This window comes from Oryzias melastigma, linkage group LG10 (assembly GCF_002922805.2).
Source record: "Oryzias melastigma strain HK-1 linkage group LG10, ASM292280v2, whole genome shotgun sequence".
NCBI lineage: Eukaryota > Metazoa > Chordata > Actinopteri > Beloniformes > Adrianichthyidae > Oryzias > Oryzias melastigma.
This window is the reverse complement of record NC_050521.1, coordinates 26985176-27007180: the sequence shown is the minus strand read 5'-3', so window position 1 is coordinate 27007180 and position 22005 is coordinate 26985176. Positions and strand designations below refer to the sequence as shown.

General features: G+C 40.2%; 1 protein-coding gene across 5 annotated transcripts in view; it reads left to right on the top strand.

Moving 5' to 3' along the window:
* The window catches only part of pde6a (phosphodiesterase 6A, cGMP-specific, rod, alpha), a 68117-nt gene extending 48654 nt beyond the window's left edge, over window positions 1-19463 (top strand). For 4 of the 5 annotated variants that reach the window (XM_024260345.2, XM_024260344.2, XM_024260348.2 and 1 more), the window contains 20 exons: window positions 229-318; window positions 468-608; window positions 1285-1359; window positions 1433-1497; window positions 2331-2397; window positions 3031-3078; window positions 4709-4858; window positions 7022-7165; window positions 7558-7623; window positions 7719-7865; window positions 9233-9340; window positions 9873-9982; window positions 10498-10585; window positions 11982-12082; window positions 13563-13670; window positions 13744-13807; window positions 17419-17493; window positions 18718-18801; window positions 18877-19045; window positions 19122-19463. In XM_024260345.2, coding sequence (XP_024116113.1) covers window positions 229-318; window positions 468-608; window positions 1285-1359; window positions 1433-1497; window positions 2331-2397; window positions 3031-3078; window positions 4709-4858; window positions 7022-7165; window positions 7558-7623; window positions 7719-7865; window positions 9233-9340; window positions 9873-9982; window positions 10498-10585; window positions 11982-12082; window positions 13563-13670; window positions 13744-13807; window positions 17419-17493; window positions 18718-18801; window positions 18877-19045; window positions 19122-19159 — 1938 coding nt within the window. In that variant the 3' untranslated portion in view covers window positions 19160-19463. Of the gene's footprint in view, window positions 1-228; window positions 319-467; window positions 609-1284; window positions 1360-1432; window positions 1498-2330; window positions 2398-3030; window positions 3079-4708; window positions 4859-7021; window positions 7166-7557; window positions 7624-7718; window positions 7866-9232; window positions 9341-9872; window positions 9983-10497; window positions 10586-11981; window positions 12083-13562; window positions 13671-13743; window positions 13808-17418; window positions 17494-17655; window positions 17762-18717; window positions 18802-18876; window positions 19046-19121 lie in introns of those variants that run through there. The other variant, XM_036213816.1, reaches the window with a different exon arrangement.
* The last annotated feature ends 2542 nt before the right edge of the window (window positions 19464-22005 follow it).

Here is a 22005-nt window from a genome sequence, read left to right as displayed (position 1 = left end):
TTGGAGGAATTCCAACTGATCTTTTTATGTATTACGTTTATAAATGTGCATTTAAAAAACTTCAGAATAAAAGCTTCTTTCACTAATTCTCTGAAATTCTGCAGCAAACAATTCATGTTTCCGTCTTCATGTATTACATGTAAATTATCTACAAATAATTAAAATAATTATGTTTTTGGTAAAGTTGACAGTAAAAACCAGAATGTTATAAATTTTGTTTCCCTCTAGATCTTAAACAAATACTTGGACTTTGCCAACCTGGTTCTGAGAGTTTTCCACCTGAGTTACCTTCACAACTGTGAGACCAGAAGAGGACAGGTACGTGATGGGGGGGTCAATTCAAAAAGCTTTAGAGTTTGAAGTTTCTGTTTCATCATTTAGACTGAAATCTTCATTTACTTTACCTGATTTTTTTTAAGTCTAAACAGTAAAAAGTGAATTTTTGTAAAGTGTGTTTGTCCTCACAGGTTCTGCTGTGGTCGGCCAGCAAGGTGTTTGAGGAGCTGACGGACATCGAGAGGCAGTTCCACAAGGCCCTGTACACGGTCCGAGCTTTTCTCAACTGTGACCGTTACTCTGTGGGTCTGCTGGACATGACCAAGACCAAGGTGGGTTCCTCAGGACTCAGAAGATGCTGCTGATCTGATGGGCAGGAATCGAGGCCTCCAGTGCAGAAAAAAGAAGCAAAAAGAGATAAATACATTTATTAGGTCTACCCAAATCTTCAAAGATCTGCTTCACGCAGATTCTCTGTCTAATCTAATCCGACAATCTGACAATCAACCACTTTAATGTGACAGCTCATCCAGTTGGTGTTTCTTGGAGGTGTTTTGGAAAATACCTCAATTTTTTTCCTTCTGTTGAATCACTTTAGCAGAATATTCACACAATCGGAGCGTCTGACAGTCCTTTGGGGGGATTTCCCCAGATTAAGAACAATGAAAAAGTGAACACAAAATGAGAAATATTAGAAGTTTGTTCTTGTTTTAGACAGTTCTGGGAATAAATATTTGAAAATCCTCTTTTGATCCGTTCCTGTCACATGACTGAACAGTGCAGGACCGTCGCCTCATTAGGAACAGCTGATTCCTAACAGCTGCTGTCTGTCTGCACAGATGCTACAACGCTCACTTTCATTCATGCGGGACGAGGAAGAGAGCAGCGACTCAGCTTTAAGATCTGAATGAAGAAACGATTGAACTTCTGCTAAAGCAAAAGAAACATCAAACTAAACGACTCTTCGTTGTGTAGTTCTGCTGAATCATCTCCTTCTCACACCTGCAGGAGTTCTTCGACTTGTGGCCTATTCTGATGGGGGAAGCTGCTCCGTACGACGGACCAAAGACGCCCGACGGCAGGGTGAGGAGGACGCTTTCAGCCACCGTCGTCGTCATAGCAACAGCAGTGCAAACATGTGGTCTGCTTTCTGCAGGAAATTATTTTCTACAAAGTGATCGACTACATCCTCCACGGCAAAGAGGACATCAAAGTCATACCGTAAGCTAATCTGTAGACAGTTCAGAACAATTGTGGGAATGTGGAACCCAGCGGCGTGTTTTCATCTGCTCCCGATTCACAGCGATTTGAGAGAGGATACACACAGAAAGGACATTTAAATCTTATATATATCCTCTATCATGAGAAAAATACCAGAGAATATGATAGATCTTTGTTATCGTCACAGATAGGATCAAATTAAAAGTACTTCCTGGTCCATCCAACACTCATGCTTTAGGCCGAGTCACACTGACACTATGTACATTTTGAAAGTTTTCAAGTTGTAAAATGTTGTTCTTTTGTTTGTTGATGTGTAATGCGGTTGACAGTCTTTGCTTCAATTCGGTTTTGAGATGTTTAAAATTTTGCCCCAGTTGAGAAATACTCAGTTTACCATTTTTTTTTAGAGTGGGTCTTTAAAATGCGACCCAAAAACCCACTGCACCCGTAGGGATCAACTCCTGCTTGTGACTAATGCTTTAAATGATAACCTGACTGGTAATAGTCACATGCATCATGTATGAGCAGAACGGTCAATTTAGAGATGAGACACTTTTAAATTGTCTAATTTTTATGACAAAAATCAGGATGTTTTTAGTGGTTTATTTTTTCTTCAGTGTGAAAATCCTTTTATAGTGAAGACTTTTAACTGCACTAATATTGCTGTACTCATGAACATCAAAGTAATGACAAAATAATTTAGTCAAATTAATTTAACTACTAAAAAAAAGAGTCATTTTGATGTTTTAAATTGCCCCCTAGAGGCTAATGTGGTGATTTAAATGCTCTGCAGACAGTTTTCTATTAGCATTCATCAAGTCTCTCCACCTCAGGGGTCCTCCAGCGGATCACTGGGCTCTGGTCAGCGGTTTGCCCACGTATGTGGCAGAGACCGGACTGGTCAGTACCTGCTTCCTGTTTTACTTTTTGTTTGTTGTTCTAATTTTTATAAACATTTTATGGAACATAAACCTAAAGCAGTGTTAAGATCATGTTCACTGTGAGCAGCTGGAGGTCAGACGAGCGGACCACCTTTAGGCTTCATGGTTCGCTCAAACACTGTAGAGTGTGCAGCCACTTGGTGCTGTGATATATAATTGTAATTTCAGAAGCTGCTGCCATTAATCAAAGCGAGCATTTCTCAGACCACTGAGCCTGCGGTCGCTCGTCTGATCGTCCTCATCCAGCCTCCGACGTTCTGTAAAAGAGAAAGCTTCAGCTCTCCTTTAAGGCGTTCATTAATCCAGAACTGAGACAGGAGACATGATCGACATGGATGGTTTTTAAAACAACACTTAAGGAAATTCAAAAAAAGACATAAAGCGTTGTCGGAGCTGAAATCTTAAAGATCCTAAGGTGTCTGGGAACAAGTCTTTTTCTGGGTTCCTTAATGAAACTGCCTCCTCCCGTCTGCCAAATCCCAAAGGCTTCCCAATCCCCAGCAGTGGCTCATGTTTTCATTTCATGCACCGTATGTGGATTTTTTTGGTCAAATGTTAATCCAAACGCTTTTTCTATTTTCTTTCTTCGCAGATCTGTAACATCATGAACGCAGCGGAAGATGAGTTTTTTAGCTTCCAGGTAAAATCAACACAATTAAAAACGTTCCATTCGTCCATCCATGTCCTGAACTGGAGGAATCCGGTTTGGGTTGCTGGAGCCTATCCCAGATATTGTTAGGACAGGTGATCAATCCGTCGCAGGAGCTAAAAACTTATACAGTTAGAAAATTAAGATAAAGTCTTCACTAATTAGGGATTCTAGGTTTATCCCTCCCAAAAAATACCTGTAACTGTAAGTACAAAGAAAATTAGTCATTAGGGAAATTCACTAAGGACATTTGTTCAAATTTAATAACAATATGTGCACTGGTAATTCTTTCTTGGACCTAACTAAAGCATTTTATTTAGTAGACCATTACTTAACTTCTAGATAAACTAGAAAACAATCATACTTTTCACTCCATGTATCTTGAAGTTCAATTCTTACCTTCATCATTGCTATCAATGAGGGTCATAAACAATGGTGTTCCGCAAGGCTCTGCTCTGGGTCCCCTGTTATTTTCCATATTTATTAATGATTTGCCAAATTACTCCTCAAAACGTGATATTCAACTCTATGCAGATGATACTATCATCTATTGTTCCAAACCAAACATCTCTGATACCTAGGATTTTGATTACTTACAAAAATGCTCATTATTTAACAATTCTGAATAAAACAAAATCATATTCCAGAAAAATAGCATGAGTACGCAATGATCAAATCTAAATATAATTTTTTATGATTCCTTTCTGCTGGAAAGATCAGAGTTGTTTAAATATCTTGATCTTCTTGGTTTGAATCAGATCTCTCTTTTCAAACACATTTATAAAAATAACTTAATAATTGTCTTAAAACATTCTATCAATATGTAAGTATTAATTTTCATGTCAGAAAAAGAATAATTTCTCAACTTCTGCTCCCTATACTTGACTCTGCAGACATAATTTACTTTAACACAACCTCAGACGATCTACACTCTCTGGATGTTGTTTACAATAACGTATGTTGTTTTATTCTTCACTGCCTCTATATGACACACTATTGGAATATGTATCAGCTGGGTTGGTTCTCGTCGTCATTCTGAAGATAATACTATTGTTTATAGTTCAATTTAAGTGCATTCATCTCAACGTTCCCATATTTAGTTCCATTCATATCACAACACAACCTCCGTCATACTGATCACATTTATTTCACGTCTCCAGATTTCATAGAAATTCGAGAAAATATTATTTTAGTATGGAATAGAATGGAATCACTTTGCCACTTTTATGCGTCTTTTTGCTTATTTTTGTCCAAATAATGAAGCAAAAGTTTGTTTCAAAGAAACAAAATTCTAGATCAATTTTATGGGAAAAATGAACTCTGATCTTTAAAAAATTATCAAAAAATAAACTATTTCTGTCATGAATTAACTATAAAAATGTTTCTAAACATGTATTTACTCATTATGAAGCAGACAGACAGATAAAGTATTTAAATCAGTCGTCGTCTGTGGGGTTTATTCGCTGCAGTTCTGCATGACTCGACAACAAAACGCTTCTGCTGTCTCTGCACATCTCTGCAAGAACAATCATGTTTGGTGGAGGAATTCTAATCTCGCTAAAAGTAAACTCGGATCAGACCTCCTGGCACCGCCTGCTATTGACGGAGGCTCTGTGTGCAGACGGAGCCTCTGGACGAGTCCGGCTGGACCATCAAGAACGTCCTCTCCATGCCAATCGTCAACAAGAAGGAGGAGATCGTGGGCGTGGCCACCTTCTATAACAGGAAGGACGGGAAACCCTTTGATGAAATGGACGAGACGCTGATGGAGGTGTGTGTGTGTTTGTGTGTCCCAGGTTTAAAAATACCCAAATACTCTGCATTATTCATCAGCAGACCTGCAGGCTTTTCTGTCTGCGAATCACAACACTGATGGGTCATTTATACCCACGTTTAGAGTCGCACTCAGACCAGATTGTGTTCTACTGGATGGTCTTTAATTATGATTATTCGGTTTTTAGACAAAATCAAAAATATCGTCAGAGTTGGAAGTAGTTGATTAGAAATGAAACGGGACAGCTAATGCTGAAGTTAGCCTCCAGTAATTTCCCATCAGCCCTTTTTTTTTTAGACTTTCTCCTGCTAGCTTGTAGCACCTCAGAAGCCCAAGCTAACATCAGTGTAGAAAAAAAAGATGAAAAACCATCCATCCAGATGGTTTTGATCTAGATTCCAGCTCAGACCATGGAAAAGGAGGACGTTCATGGATCTGTGTGTCTACAAAGGGAGACTTTGGCCCCACCCCTGGCAGTGGCTGCGATCTGTTTCAAACCATGGATTTTCTTCTGCTCCTGATCCATCACAATTTGAATAAAGAAATGCTCAGAAACGCTGTTTTATTTTAAAAAAAATGTATTTATGTTCTCTATTGTTCAAAAATGCCACAGCATGTTCAAAACACCAGAAACACAATTTTCATTGGAGTGTAGTCAACAAAAAACTGCAAACAAAGACTTCAACACAGAATTAAGGTTTTAGTTATTAATGTTTTCAGTTCTTTTAAGAACTATTCTAGTGAAAACTGTTTTTAACATGGTATTGTGGTGTTTTTAAGCTTAAAATTAAATTTCTGAGCATTTATTTGTTCATTGTGTAACCGGAGCAGACACAACAATGTTTGAAGAAGATTGTATTTGTGATGTAGAAAATACGATGGGCGGGGCCACAGTCTCCCTGCTCCGCCCTATTCTAATGCCTCCACCTGCAGACAAAAAAATGTCTTTGTTTTCCTCGTCTGAGCTGGAATCTGGGTCTAAATTGTACGGCTGGACAGCTCTGATGTTGTGAGGGGCTGTAAGCTAGCGGGAGAGTGTAAACAGACGGATGCGGGGTTTAGTCCATCGTCCCATCTACAATTTAGAGGTGAATTTCTAATGAATTCCTGCCGCTCTGCAGAAACTATGTCCTAGAAAACAACACAGGTTTGTAGATTTGGGCTAAAAACTGTGTTATCATAGTGAAAGGACCACTGGGAGCATTTTGGAAATAGATGAAAAGATGATCAGAGTGGGATTTTAAAACCAGGAAGTGACAGTAACCCGTTCAAATGCTCTTTAACAGGAATTTTATGCTCCTTGTGAGACTCAGTCACTCCTTTACCTGAGTATTTGGGTAACACTTCATAACAGGTGACTACTTGTAAGACATAAACCAGCATTAGTAATGTGGTATTAAGCTGTTGGACTGTTTTGTTGTTAGCAGCAATTCAAACCCCAAAATAAAAAGAAAAAAATTAATAGCATAAAAAGAAAATAGTGCCCAAATAGTGGGTTCTTTAAGGTTTAGATATTCATTTATAAACAAATTCAATAAAAGATGCTATCTTCTTTACATTATAATTGCTCCTATCATAAATAAACATATTTATACCGAACAGAACATGACACATGGAATCCATAGAATATAGTTTGATTCTTTGCCTGAAAGGGAATGAGAGGAAACAAATTCAAATATTACAGCTGTAACGTCAGACATGTTTCCCATGTTTTCTTTATTATTGTACCTACACTTTAAGTAACTCAAATTCTTCCTATGCTGAGCAGGAGGAGCAAAGGTCAATATTTTTTAGGAGAATTTCTAAGCCGAGCACATTTCTGGTAAGATGGAGAACCGATAAAAAAAAAAAAAATGGAGCTGTAAAACCATAACTGAAAACAGTTTTAACTCTCAAATTTGGCAGTTTTTAAAATAATTTTTATTTTATAAATTTTTTCTATCTTTTCAGTTTTTAGCTGCTGTAATTTGCTGATACCCAAAATTAAAAATAAGTCTTATTAACTTAAAAAGACCCAAAAGAAAATTATTCCCAAGTTTTCCTGGGTTGAAAGGTTGTTGTTGGTAAGTTTAACATCCTTCATAAAAGTAAAACAAAGTCTGTGAAATAATCGTCTGTATTTAAGGTAGGCTGATGTATCTGCGTCTCTTCTGTTTGCAGTCTCTGACTCAGTTCCTGGGCTGGTCTGTGCTGAACACCGACACCTACGACAAGATGAACAAGCTGGAGAACAGGAAGGACATCTTCCAGGACATGGTGCTGTACCACGTCAAGTGTCGCAAGGATGAGATCCAGAACATTCTGGTGAGCTAAGAAGAGAAACAATGCCTGGAGACATCAAAATCTGACCATTTTTCTGTTTTTGCTCAGTATTTGAACCAAGACTTTCTGAGAAGCTTCTTAAAATGATCTTGACTGTTTGTTTGAAAGCCTCTGAGATCATGTTGATGGGCCGCAACAATACAGCATCACTGGTGATGGATGCAGCAGGAAGGGTTAAGTCCTGAGTTTATAGAACTGAAAAGTGAGCTTCATCTGTGGGCTGGAAGAAGAAGCTGTCAGATGTTGCATAAGGTGATTTGTGGGTCGACAGGCAGGAGGCTGACATAGATCCACCCGCCTGAAGGATGGCGAGTCGGTTGATTTATGCTTCAGGCTCCGACCAAGGTGAGCGCTGATGATGTGTGTTTGTGCAGAACACCAGAGAACGGTGGGGAAGGGAGCCAGACGAGTGCGAGGAGGAGGACCTTCAGGAGATTCTGGTGAACTACAACAACATCAAACCGTCTCAGACTGTATTTCACAAAAACCTTTCAATGGTTCAGAGGATACATATTTGTGTGTTTTTCTGTCACAGACAGAAGTTCTTCCGAGTGCAAAGAAATCCGAGATCTACGAGTTTCACTTCTGCGACTTTGAGCACACTGAGCTGGACCTGGTGAAGTGTGGTATCAGGATGTACTACGAGCTGAAAGTGGTGGACAAGTTTCACATTCCCAGAGAGGCGAGTGTTAAAACGGCTGAACTATTTCATTTTTCTGAAAATTCAGCTCAAAACTGCATTTCTGAGTTTTTCTTTATCTAAATTGTTGTAAATTAGGAGCATATAAAGAAGCTGTTTGAAAAAGATTGATTTAAAAATACAGTGGGCGGGGCCACAAGATCCCTGCTCCGCCCCATTCTGGTTCATCCAGACTAATAGATCCATGAACGTCTTTGTTTTCCTCGTCTGAGCTGGAATCTGGATCGAGCTCCGATACTGCTCGCCATTTTTGATGTACCGCTAATGTTAGGTTGGAGTTGTGAGGGGCTGTAAGCTAGTGGGAACACATTCTCATTCCCAAGTCGTCACATACATTATTAATGTGTCAAAAACCATCTTTCGGGTGTCCCCAACTCGTCGTTTTTTGACTTGTTGGCTGTTCCAATTAACTTAGAGGTCCTCAACCTCCAGCCTCAACTGTTACCAAACACAGTAAGGACACTGTACTGGACCTGGACTGATACCGGGTTAAGGTGCATCCACAACGGATGTAATTTGGGCGGCGGAGGCGCCAAGTTTCAATAAATCAGTGTAAAGACGTGGGGTTGTCCTGGTCACTGTTAGGCGAAGGCGGGATACACTCCAGCCCGTCACAGAGCCCATGAAGCTGGAGCGATCAGGCCACTACACTAACTAGCTGCCCAGTGGACAGCTTAGTAAGCGTCCCCACCCAGGGTCCGGCTGAGCTAGCATACGCAGCTAACTAGGGTGCCGTTCCCTTAGCAGCGGAGCTTACTATGCTGGCATGCCGGAGGTCGGCTGCCCGGCTAACAGAGACCTGCATCAAAGGAGAGGCAGCAGATGTAAATTTGACACATAGGCCGCGTTCGGTGTGAATGCAGTTTTACCTCGGGCTCCTACAGCTAGGTTACAGCTCAGGTGTGATGCAGGAGCGGTCTAGCTTCGACAAATAGCTCCCAATTGCTACTGGACGGCTGCAGCTACAGGCTCTGCTGCAGACCCCCGAAACACAAAACTTGCTAAGGTTTACACGCCATTCATATAGGAAGTACAGTAATCTTCCTCTTATGGGCTATGCTTCAGCTGGGGTGTCCGGCAAAAATGTAAACCCAATGAGATGATTCTCAGTGCTGCAGAAACTGAATCCTAAAACACTAGAGTTTTTTTTTACATTTTGGCTAAAAACATCATAATCATAATTAAAAAGCCTTAAAAACAGATCAATAGATGATCAGAGAGGGACTTTAAGTAGCATCAATCCCAGCTCAAACATGAAAGGTGAGCCAGTCTTTTCCTGTGATGTGTAACCTGTTCTCTGGAGCTTCACGCTCATTCACGTCCTGACAAACCTGACCCGTGTCCTGCAGGTCCTGGTGAGGTTCATGTACTCGCTCAGCAAAGGCTACCGGAAGATCACCTACCACAACTGGAGACACGGCTTCAACGTGGGACAGACCATGTTCACGCTGCTCATGGTGCGACCTCCGCTCTGTAGTTCCAGCAGAGGAAACGGTTCTGGAACGTTCTTAGATTTATGCTCTTCTGCAGGATCATCACTAGAGGATTCTAATGCATTAAAATGAGTTTAATTAGACTTTTATTTCTGCGGAGCTTCCAGAGATTATTTTTTATGGTTCAATCAATAAAAATGAAAAGGATTTAATTGGAAGTGATGCACGATCTGCTGGAGGAAGAGGAGTTTTAGTCTGGAGGAGAAGTGAAGTAAAAACGTAGAAACCCAGCAGTTATTCAGAGTCAGAGGGGAGAGCAGCTCTTTATCAGAGTGAAAACCTTCATCTCTTCTTTGGTTCACGCTGATGAATTCCTCCTCTTCCTCCGCTGCACAGTAGCTGTGTTTTATGGGTGTTTGGGGGGTGAATGGGAGCGTTAATGGAGTGTGTCTGCAATACGAGTCGTGGTAAAAGATTTGTTGGAACGACTCACTGATGTTTAATTTAAGAGTGGGACTGACATGTAAATGCCCCGCCCCTTTGTTTGTGACCTCAGACAGGTGACCTGAAGCGTTACTACACCGACCTGGAGGCCATGGCCATGGTGACCGCCGGCTTCTGCCACGACATCGACCACAGAGGAACCAACAACCTTTACCAGATGAAGTGAGATTCAACTGTTTGAGCTCATTTTGCTTAATATTGATTTACGTTTCACAAAAATCAAAAAATGGTTAGTAACTCGTCTTTAATTGAGGCATCAGATTTCCAAAGGAAAACGTTTTTGTTCCCCCGAAAACTTCATGATTCATATAAATAAATGAGAGAAAGCAGAATTTAAATGAGTTAGTGATGCTCCAATTTCAGAAAATTCTATTTTAACCTCCAAAATGTTTCTAAAGTTTGTCGAATCTCCTCAAAGGTGAAATTTTAAATATCAGTCCAGTCATAAGGTATTTAAAAACGGTTCATTAAATCCCAGAGGATTTATTCATGAATTATTTAGAAACACTTTTTTTGCATATTTAAAATCTCTGAAACGTTGAGGTTGTCATGTATGATTATGAGCCTGTGGAGCAGCAGCTATCGCCGTCCTCAGACCTGATGTTACCTGCTCAGGTAACATCAGCTCTGATTATTCCCAGAAGCCCCTCCCACTGTGTGTTGGTGTTTCTTTCCAGGTCTGGTAATCCTCTGGCGAAGCTTCACGGCTCCTCCATTCTGGAAAGACACCACCTGGAGTTTGGGAAGACTCTGCTGAGAGATGAGGTGAGACTGGAAGTTTCTGGAGACCTTCAAAGATCTTAAACAGCAAACTTAAAAATCAAGAGGATTCTTTGTTATTCCAACTCTATCAAGAACATTTTCTGTTATTTCTAGATAAAAATGAAAATATTCTGTTAGTTTAACCTGAACTCTGTTAGCTTCAGCTACATTCAACAAATGTTAAAGTGATAAACACATTAGGGCGAGATATCACCAGTATTTCCCAGAATCAACTCTGTTCTGATTTTTAAAATTCTTTTGATCCACTTGATTTAATTTGGTTGAGTTAACACATTCAGACACTTGTTTAGAAATACATTAATAATCGACTGTATATATGTTTTAAAAATATTTATTTATATTAATCTGATACCGTTCCCATATTGTAAATTATATTAGTAAAATAATAAGATTGTTAATATCTTAGTGTTACATGAAACAAAGAAGCTTCAATAATTGTTCTGCTTCTCCTGGAGGGCGTTTCAGTTTGGCCACTAGGTGGCGATCACACTACAGCATTACAGCTTATTCCAGAAGAAGAAGAAAGAATGAGCAAAAAAAATGTGTCTTCGACCACAAATGGTTACTTTAAAAATATTTACTTAAAGAGTTTGAAAAATGTATTCCTGTATGTAAAGATGATCATTTAGTCAGAATGTATGTTTAGGTGGACCGAGGTTTAGCTTTAGCCGACCTATGTGAAATCCATTAGCATTAAGCTAGTGGACTTTAGCGTTATGGGTTAGATCGATCTCTACTTTTATGGACCATTTATGGATTATTGATCTAAGATTAGATCGATTAATCGATTTTATCATCCTTAAAACATATAAGAGAATGGATCTTCCTTTAAACTGAATCACTGATTTAAATTAACTTTTTAAGTTTCACACCAAAACAACGTTTTTTGGATCCACCGTAGCTTTGCAAATCATGAATCAGTGGATTCATGTGGATTGTGGAAACACTTTACTGTTGCAAATCAAAGCAAAGCTGATTTTGTGATCTCGAGGATCCACTGGAAATATTGTGTAAAGAGTTATGGTAGTCTAAAGAATGTAAATACTTGAGCAAAAGGTCCGGTGTTAAAGCAGTTTGAAGATTTGAATCTCTCCTAAATGAGTTTGTGTGATTTATTTTCTTTTTTCCTGTAGAAGAGAAGTGTGTCATCTGCAAATGATAAGATACAAATTCAATACAGTTTCTTCTTTCTGCTGTTTTTTTTTTTTCAAAATGTTCTGCTTAACTTCAACTAAAACCAGAACAGTCCAACAGTGTTTTGTTTTCATGGATCAATGTTGGCTCAGTTTTAGTGACATTAAGTGAAGGTCCGGTCCGAACCAGAACCTCCACGATCGAATCATCTGTTTTAAACACTTTTATGTTTTTTGTGACTCAGGCGCTGAACATTTACCAGAACCTGAACCGCCGTCAACACGATACCGTCATCCACCTCATGGACATCGCCATCATCGCCACGGATCTGGCGCTCTACTTCAAGTCAGTACAGCTTTGTTACTCCTTGAAACTTCTGTTTTTAAAGTAGTGCTGTCATTTAATAAAACATTTTTCAGATTAATCACACTCCTGGTTTGAGATTAATCATGATTAATCACAATCACTATACGACAATATGCAGCTTTTGTACAAAAACAGGCAGAAAGAAAATGTTTCCTTCATTTTTGTTGTATGAAATGCTTAAATTTTATCCAACTCAGGAGTGTAACTTGTGAGTATGAAACACATCAACAGGAAGATGAGCAGAACTGTGAAAAATGTTCAGTCAATCCAGTTTTACTCTGGGTGAATACTCGATTCTGATTGGCTGCTGGGTGTGGATGCGTGCCTAAAAGGAAGGTTTGGTTACGTGCTTTATTGAACCTATCATGACAATCAGCGTTTATATTGCTTTCCTTTTCTGCTGCGGTCAAGATCACTTCCGGCTCAGAGACGCGTTGTCGTGCTACCGTGACAACGGGTCTCATTATAAATCAAATAGTCCGCCTTTTGTGGAAAAGCGATCTAAAAAAAAAAAAATAACAAGAATAAAGTACAAAAAAAGATTGAATATTTATTTATTTTGTGGGTGACCATGTCATAAGTGGGATAATCCCCAATGAAATGTGCATTATCACCAATGAATGCACACAGTGGAAGACTGAACCGGCGGAAGATGGCTACTTGATGGAATGTAATTAATGAGCCTTAATAAATATTGACACTTTTTTTTTTTTATTAACTGCATGTGTTAACGTGTTGACACCTATTTTAAAGTTGATTGTTTTCTTTTCAGAGTGCACACAGTTAAGAATCAGAAGAAAATCAAAAATCTTTATGAGTGGAAATGTTTGAGGTTCATTTAATTTAAAGAAAAAAATATAGACTTTTTTTAAGTTGTATCAGACAGAAGCTTTGGATTTTTTTGAATGCAGTAATTCTCATTCATCCAGGATGGTTTTGAACATTTTCTGTGACCTAAACCACAATAAGAAAACACACATCGATTCCTGCTTTGATCTAACAGTTTCTCTGTTCACAATTTAGTCTGTTTGACCTACAAAACCCCGTTTGATGAGATCGTTTCCATTTTTGAGGTAGAGTACTGATTCACCATGAATTTATTTCATTCTTAAATTTTGTATTAAGTTTAAGGTATTTTAAAAAAAATATATATTTATTCCCCCAATGCTGGATGGTTGAAAACGATACTCCTGGTCAAATACTTCTTAATTCAACAGTTTTTGTCATGAATTCAGATTTACAGGGTTTTTTTTATCTTTTATTATGAAGTGATTTAAAACTTCCACAACTCTATTTCTGTTTGTGAAAAAAACAAACTGCATCCACTGCTGCCTGGTATGTTCATCCTGACATCTGGAGAAAAATCTTCCAAATGATGATGAAGAAAAAACACAGGTTTAATAGTTCTGGATCATCTCCCGGTTCTGTTCCTCTAAGATTTCTGTTTGTGTCCGTCCAGGAAAAGGACGATGTTCCAGAAGATCGTGGACCAGTCCAAGACCTACGAGAACTGGAACGACTGGACCAAATACATGATGCTGGAGACGACCCGCAAAGAAATCGTCATGTAGGTGAAAGCAGAGCGTTTGAGCTGCTCCAGATACAGACACACTGATAAATCCTCCCGCGGTGTGTTCCAGGGCCATGATGATGACAGCCTGTGACCTCTCTGCCATTGCCAAACCATGGGAGATCCAGAGCAAGGTAGACATGCACTTAGGAGCTGATCTAATCCTCACAGATAATCGCTAAAGCTCCATTGTAGACTCACAAACATCCATGGCTCTCAGCAATAAGACACTCGGGCTCCACAGGCAGGAGAGCGCAGATAAAGCAGACAGAGATGGACATTTGGTGGCATTTTTCTGCAGGCCTCACAAACAGCCTGCTGGTATTCATTCATTCAGCAGCGCCTGGCTGGCTCCGGCTTTCATTTCAGTGCAGCAGGCGGCGAGCGTTTTCCATCAAGCGTTACATGTATTGGCATATCAACATGAGCAGCAAACACATCTGTTTTCTTGATGGGCTACGGCTGATGTTTTCTTCTTTACCTTCACCTGTTTGTAGTCTCTGGACAAATGTTCTTATTTTCTGAAGCAGCAGCTTTATGTTCTTGTTCTATGAACTGGAACGACTCGAGCAGGAATTACAGAGGATGGAGGAACTCTGGGATCTTCTGGATCCACTAAACAACTGAACGATGGTGACACTTTAAGACAACTATGAGTACAAAACTGTGAAAATTTGGTTTCACACTTAAAACGTCTGCTTTCAATGTGATTTTTCTTTGTTTTGAATACAAAATTTCTCATCACAGTACTGTCAGTGTTAAAGAATAAATATGGAGTTACGAAACATCAATTCAACAAAGTGTGCATGAATTCCACTAAGGAGAACATCAGGGATTGAAGATGCCTCTGCAAAAATACAGTTAACATGGTTTATAAACAACTTTATTCATGTTGTTTTTTTTTTTTACATGGATAATTAACAGTGTTTTAAAGAGTAATTGATTGCTTTAGTTACTAGATGGAATTCTAATTCAATTATATTACTCATTCCTCAATGTAAAAAGTAATTCACTACTTTACTTTATTTCTACTCACATGTAAATTCTCAAGAGAATAAAGCTACTGCAAACAAGATCGCGTTGAAAAATCTACTAAATAAAAACATAAGCTACTGTATGTTCCACCCTAATCCATAACTACTATATAGTGCAGGACTACACAGTGACTGGATTTTAATAATAATTCGAAAATTTTACTGTGTTCTGATGATGAAAATGCAGATAGTTGTTAAAAAAATTTAGTTTTTTAAACAACTATCCGCATTACGCAATGCATTGTGGGCTATATTTGCCAGTGTAGTGAGCATTGTAGCCTCTCTGTGGTTTTAGTGTCTTATCATCGCTACGAAATAGGATTTACGTTCCTCTCTCATCTAATGTAAAGCGGCTCGCTTTTCTCTTGCAGAATCTGCTGGAATTATCATGTTAACGGTTGGAAAGTTACAATATGTTAATTTTGTGTTTAAGTGTCACGGCAACGCCTCAGATTTTAAAAGGTTTACCCTTTAACTAACCCCCCAAAAAAAAATATATATATAAATATATATATATTTTTTTTCTGCTGCTTATTGCCTTGGTACATAAAAAAATATATAAAAATAAAAAATAAAAAATAGGGCCTTTGTAAAAAAAAAAAAAAAAGTTGAAGTAAAAAAACAGGAACTTTTTTGCTAAAAATAAAGTAAAAACAAAAAGATAATTCTGGTTGGTAACGGATACGCACCAGATACTACCGGATACACACCAGATACTACCAGATACGCACCAGATACTAACGGATACGCACCAGATACTACCGGATACACACCAGATACTACCAGATACGCACCAGATACTAACTGATACGCACCAGATACTACCGGATACGCACCAGATACTACCGGATACTACCGGATACGCACCAGATACTAACTGATACGCACCAGATACTAACGGATACGCACCAGATACTACCGGATACTACCGGATACGCACCAGATACTACCGGATACTACCGGATACGCACCAGATACTAACGGATGCACACCAGTTACAATCTGATGCTCAGCTGTTTCTATTCAGAATTTATTTTTTTTAACTACTCTAATTCTTACCAAAAAATTTTTTTTTTTTTTTCTTCAATGTTTTCTTTTCCAATGTCTCTTTCGGGGCTCCGTACCTTAGGGAGTAATACACACAATTGGTATTTTTAAAAACGTGTTTTCTAAAGGTTCCCACCGTTTGGTTGAGCAGGCAGTTAAAGGGTTAAGACAAACAAAAGTCTTGTTTACAGCAGACATGCTAAAGCTAAATTCTGATTTTGTTTTTGCACAATTGTCTCCAGGTATTTACATACGCTTCATAGTTCTCTCACCTCGCCCAGAACTGTTTGTCTAGAATTATAAACTCCAGATTTAAAACCGTTTCTGTTAAATTCCTAAAACTAAGAGTTCAAACTCACTGAAGCCTCAGACTTCTCCTGGAGTTCTTCAGGTTCTTCTGCTGTCAGTGGTTTAGTAAAACTCTCGACTCCTGGTGAGTCAACCGGAAATCCCACACAGAAACATTTGATGCAGCCTGACAAAGTCGGCTCCGAAATAGACGGAGCGTCTCCATAAATACCACAGATGTAACGGTAGATCATGAGCTGGAATAGAGAGCAGAATCAAATGTAACTACAGTGACACTCTGGACGCCATTAAACTCTGGATATGAATCTGTGGCTGATGTGCAGCTGCAGATGTTCTGTAACCTAAAGTCTGCTGACACTTTAATGATGAGACTTTTTCCTTCCAGCTCTGCTTCTTATGACAGAATTCGCTCTGGTGATTGTTTCCTCAGAAATGAGGGTTCTGTTCTGAATGCAGATTATTCCACAGCTTTAAATGTGTGAAAGCAGAAAAAAGGAGAATTTCATCTCATTGAAACAAAGTTTGAGAAATCTCCTCTCATGTTAGATGCAAACATTCAGCTAAATCCTCCAACAAAAGCCTGAAACTCAAACCAAACTGAGCTAAAACACGACTATTAAAACGAAATACATCAGCAGCTCAGAACTGAGGAGGCAAATGTGACGACCTGAACCCAGAGCACAACATGAAGCAGATCTGAGCAGAACGTCAAACAGAAACAGATTCACAAAAAATATTTTACACAGCAATATAGAAACAGATTCAGCTTTATAAACCTGTTCTTGAGTATTTATTTAAGAACTGTCATCCATAGAAAATAGAAAACTTTCTGCTGCAACCAAATAAACGTTAGCATTAGCATGCTACATCCTTGTTTCTGACTCACCAGTTATTAACCAACAGTTCACTAAATTACCCAGAGATTCTGGATTTCTCTTTAAGTTTCATTTAAACCCAAATAAATGGTTGAAAATTGTAAATGTGGCAAAACGAGGAAGAGCAGAAATCAAACGCAGCATAGTTGAAATGAGCCGTGCTAACCGTAACCCGACACCTGAGCCCAAGGGAGGTAACAGTTATGTCTTAATAATTCTGTTTAAATAATAATTCTCAAACATTCACAAGAACCCAGCAAGACTAAAACATGATAAAATATTCCATCTCAAACTATTCTCAGACCTTCTCACTGTGAGGCCAGACGGCCTAAAGTGTGTTATTTTAATACATTTATGATAAATTTCTGATTTTATCAGGTGTTTTACCATTTCTGGATCTTATATCGTCAATGATGTGATGAATATTGTTTTACAAGTCACCTGAAAAGCTTACCTTCCTCATCGTGGCTCCTCCTCTAGGTGGCGCTCTCTGTGGCGGCAGAGTTCTGGGAACAGGGAGATCTGGAGAGGACGGTCTTGGAGCAGCAGCCAATCGTAAGACCTCATGATGCTGATGTCACCTTTGGACCTCAGACCGTTTTCCTGTCGACGTTTGTCACTAATATGAACTTAAAATAATATAAAAAGAAAAAAGGAAATATCTACAATGATAGAAACTCGTATTAACGCTCAGAACTTTTAACCCTCCCACATCAGAAACGGCCTCAGTGAGAGAGCAGAGATGAGGTTCATCAGCTCTGTGAAGGTTCTATTCCTGCTGGAGATGTTGGACAGACGAGAGGAGAGGCGCCGGGGCTGCTGGGTAGAGGAGATGGAAGGACAGATGAAATTCCCTGGCAGTATTGAGGAGCGCAGAGGCCATTATGTGGAGCAGCGAATCGGAAACATCGGTCACCGCTGCCTTGACCCGGCCCACTGAACCCTTGGCGCTCCTCGTTCGGCGCCGCCTCATTCGCTTCGTGTCCTTGAGACGCTTGGAGTGCGAAGAGCTCCATCGGCTCCTTCACCTCTGAGTTTAATAGCATCTGTCTGCAGGGAGAACTTCCTGTTTTCATCAGGAGGGAATGTAGGCGGGAATTTACCCACAATTCCACTGAAATGAGCTCTTCAGGAGTCATAAACTTTACTGTCTATATTAGAAGTAACTACGACTGATATCCTGATCCCATTTAAATTCCCATCCACAACTTTTGATTGGAACATTTTTTCCAATGTTTTCCGAGAAGTTAGAAGACGATCGATGAAAATCCCTTAGACGGGTTTTTGTTTGAAGCTGGTACTTTAATTCAAGATGGCTACCTCTTCTCAAGGTCAAAGGGTTCACTGTAGACTTAAGCCGGTGGCACGTGTGTGTAATTTCATGAAAATCGCTTGAACAAAAATGTTCTTTTCCCATATTTTTGGAAAACATGAAAATTGGCAAATCTCATATTTTGCCACAAATTGTGTGTGACCATCCTATTATAATTTCACAACTTCCTTTGGATATCCATACACCTGTGTTTGGTTTTATAGTTTATTTTTGGCCCATTTTTTTTTGTTTGTTTGTAAAGGCGCAGAAATTTTTTCGAAAACAATCTGGTTCTGGCATCAGTGACGGCCAAAGTGAAACAGAAGTTAAATCTGCAGTAAAATGACTTTTTCCTAGTTTGATGACACCTGTTCACACGTCTCTTTAATCATCGGACTTTAGCACCATAAACTGAGCTAACGTGCAGTAGAACCGGATCAGTGACCCCTGACCTCTTCTCCCTCCAGCCCATGATGGACAGGAACAAGGCGGAGGAGCTGCCGAAGCTGCAGTGTGGTTTCATCGACTTCGTCTGCGCGTTCGTCTACAAGGTCAGACCTGCAAACGAACAGAACCCTGCTGGTTCTGGTTCCGCTCACGAGCTCCTCTGACCAAATCCTCCTCAGGAGTTCAGCCGTTTCCACGTGGAGATCACCCCCATGCTGGACCGCCTGTTGAACAACCGGAAGGAGTGGAACGCCCTGAAGGAGCAGCACGACGCCAAGATGGCCGCCATCGAAGCGGCGAAGAAGGCCAAGGAGGAGGAGGCTCAGAATGCTGCGGCTGCCCGACAAGGTGAGCAGAACCCAAACCGGACCGCCTCCACGCGCCGCACACCTCAACTTCGTCTGTTTCTGTCTTCTTCTCACAGCGAGTGCAGCGCAGTCCAAGACGTGCGCGCTCAGCTGAAGACGCAGACACGCCTCCACGCGGCGCCGCTTCAGTCACTGCTTCCTCCTCCTCATCCTCTCTCTGAGCTGAGTGTCGGCTTTTCAGTGTTAGCCTCCAACATGTTTGTTTGTTTGCTTACCTGCTGTCACATAGAAAGTCAAACGCTGACCTGCAGCAGCTGAAACGGAATAGAAGCTGCAGTTTGTAAGTGAAGCGAACGGCTTGACGACCAACAACTTTATCTAGTTTAGAGAGTTCAGATTTATGAAAATGTGCTTTTTCAATATTTAAGGAACGATCCAGAAATAAAAAGGAAACACGCCGTCCCCATCCTGGAGTGTTTTCTTTCGTGGCCTCAAGGGGGCAGTAATGCTACGAGGTGTTTCAGATCAAGGATGAGTCCCAGTTCCCTAACAAATAAAAAACTATAGTGTTCTGGATTTTAAAAGTACTTCGGACATGCTCACTACTTTTTCTTAATTACAAATACGATTTCACCAATTTCCCGAAGTAAAAATCTTTTAATATGAACATTTACGAAGACTATTAATGTGTTCAGAGGATGAAAACTTGAAGGATTTATACAAAAATACATGAAAATACTATTTTTTTTCAAAAATGGAATATCTTGTATAGAGTAATGAAGGAATTCAGACAGAACCCTAAACCACAGTTTAGCTCTTGAATTATAAACTAAAAAATATATTTCCTCAAATGACCACTAGATGAACTAGAGGCTGTTTCTTTAAGAAGCAGTCGATGTACAAACTGGAGAAAACCGGTTTATATAGCTCTCCCTCTTAAAAAGAACAAAAACCTGTCATTTAATTGTAGGTATACCTCAACTATACGAGACAAAATGAGGAAAAGAAATGTGGAAAATCGCGTTGTCTGATTTTTAAACGATATATATGTAAATTGTGGTGGAAAATAAGTTTTTGGTCAATAACAAAAGTCTATGGCTAGACCACTTCAGGACATTGAAATGCTTCTTCTGAAGCCACTCCTCTGTTACGTGGTCAGTGCGTTTGGGATGGTTGTCATGGTGACAAACTCAGCCACGTTTTCTCATGTTTGCAGCTCAACAATGTTGTTTCTGGTGTCCTTAGACAGCTCTTTGGTGGAGTTTGGAATGTGACTGAGGATGTGGACATGTGTCTTTTATATAGATAACGAGTTTCAGCAGGTGTCATCAATACAGGTAACGAGTGGAGGACAGAGGATCCTCTTACAGAAGAAGCTACAAGTCTTGCTTGTTTGTTATGGAACCAAATATTTATTTTCCACCATAATTTCTAAATAAATTATTTTATTATTACCGGTCCGTTGTGGTGAAAAGAGAGCTGAGCCAGAAAGCAAAGCTCTCAATTTACCGGTCGATCTTCGTTCCAGTACTCACCTATGGTCATGAGCTCTGGGTCGTGACCGAAAGAACGAGATCCCGACTACAAGCGGCTGAAATGAGTTTTCTCCGTAGGGTGGCTGGACGCTCCCTTAGAGATAGGGGGAGGAGCTCGGTCACCCGGAGAGAGCTCGGAGTAGAGCCGCTTCTCCTCCGCATCGAAAGGAGCCAGTTGAGGTGGTTCAGGCATCTGATCCGGATGCCTCCTGGACGCCTCCCTGGAGAGGTGTTCCGGGCATGTCCCACTGGGCGGAGGCCCCGGGGAAGACCCAGGACACGCTGGAGAGACTATGTTTCTTGACTGGCCTGGGAACGCCTCGGGGTCCCCCCAGAGGAGCTGGAGGAAGTGGCAGTGGAGAGGGAAGTCTGGGCATCTTTGCTTAGACTGCTGCCCCCGCGACCCGGTCCCGGATTAAGTGGAAGAAGATGGATGGATGGATGGATAGATGGATGGAATTATATCTGTTTTTGGCATGAACAAAAGCAAAAATTTAAAAAAACCTAGCATTTCTCAAAATGGGATTTTTTAAAACATTTTTACCTTTAGTAGAGGCCAAATTAGTGAAGCTAGCATGTTGCCTAATTACTAACTGAACTCCAAATCAGCATAAAATACCTCAGTAAATTAAAGCAGCCAAAAATGTTAGCATGTTGCTAAAATGAAATCTAAACTCTAAATTAGCCTGAAAACTCGAGTAGATAACAAATTAGCCAAAAATGTTAGCATGTTGCTAAATAATAGCTTATCTCCAAATTTTTGAGAATTACTATTTTTTTTTCTTCAGCCAGAGAGCCACCATGGAGGGATAGAAGAGCCACGTGTGGCTCTGGAACCGCAGGTTGCAGACCCCTGAGTTGCTCAATACTTTAAATACAGCAACTCAAATGCACAGAAAGGGTCAGGCAGGGTTTTAGGCACTTAAGAGTCTCTCGTGGCTGCTGCCTCGGGCACGTGGCAAACAGAAACTGTGTAGGTGGTGAATAGGACGGGAGACATCACAGTTCCTTGAGGAACTCCAGTGTTGCTCGTCAGGGTGTCAGACACACACCAGTCGCACACACTGACAGGTAGTCCTCAATCCACGTGACAAGCGGAGTATCCACCGGCATGTTCTCTAGCTCGGCCCTCGTCAGTCAGATGGTGTTAAAGGCTGAAGAGAAGTTGAACCTGTTTAAGAACTGGTTCAACTCGTTAGCTCGGTCCACTTTCCCTTCAGCTGTACATCGTCCCTTCCTCTGAAAGCCAGTGATGGCTATCATTCCTCTGATGGGTAAACTGCCTCGTGTCTCTTCAACAAAGAACACCACTGCAGCACATTCCACCACCTTTAAATTACCTTTTGGTTTAAGACATGCAAACTGGATCTTTGCTGCTTCTGTAATCATGATACTTTTTGAATCACCCTTAGTCCTGCCTGATCCCCCCCAGGAGCTACATCATCACGATGGTGTATTTGCCCCG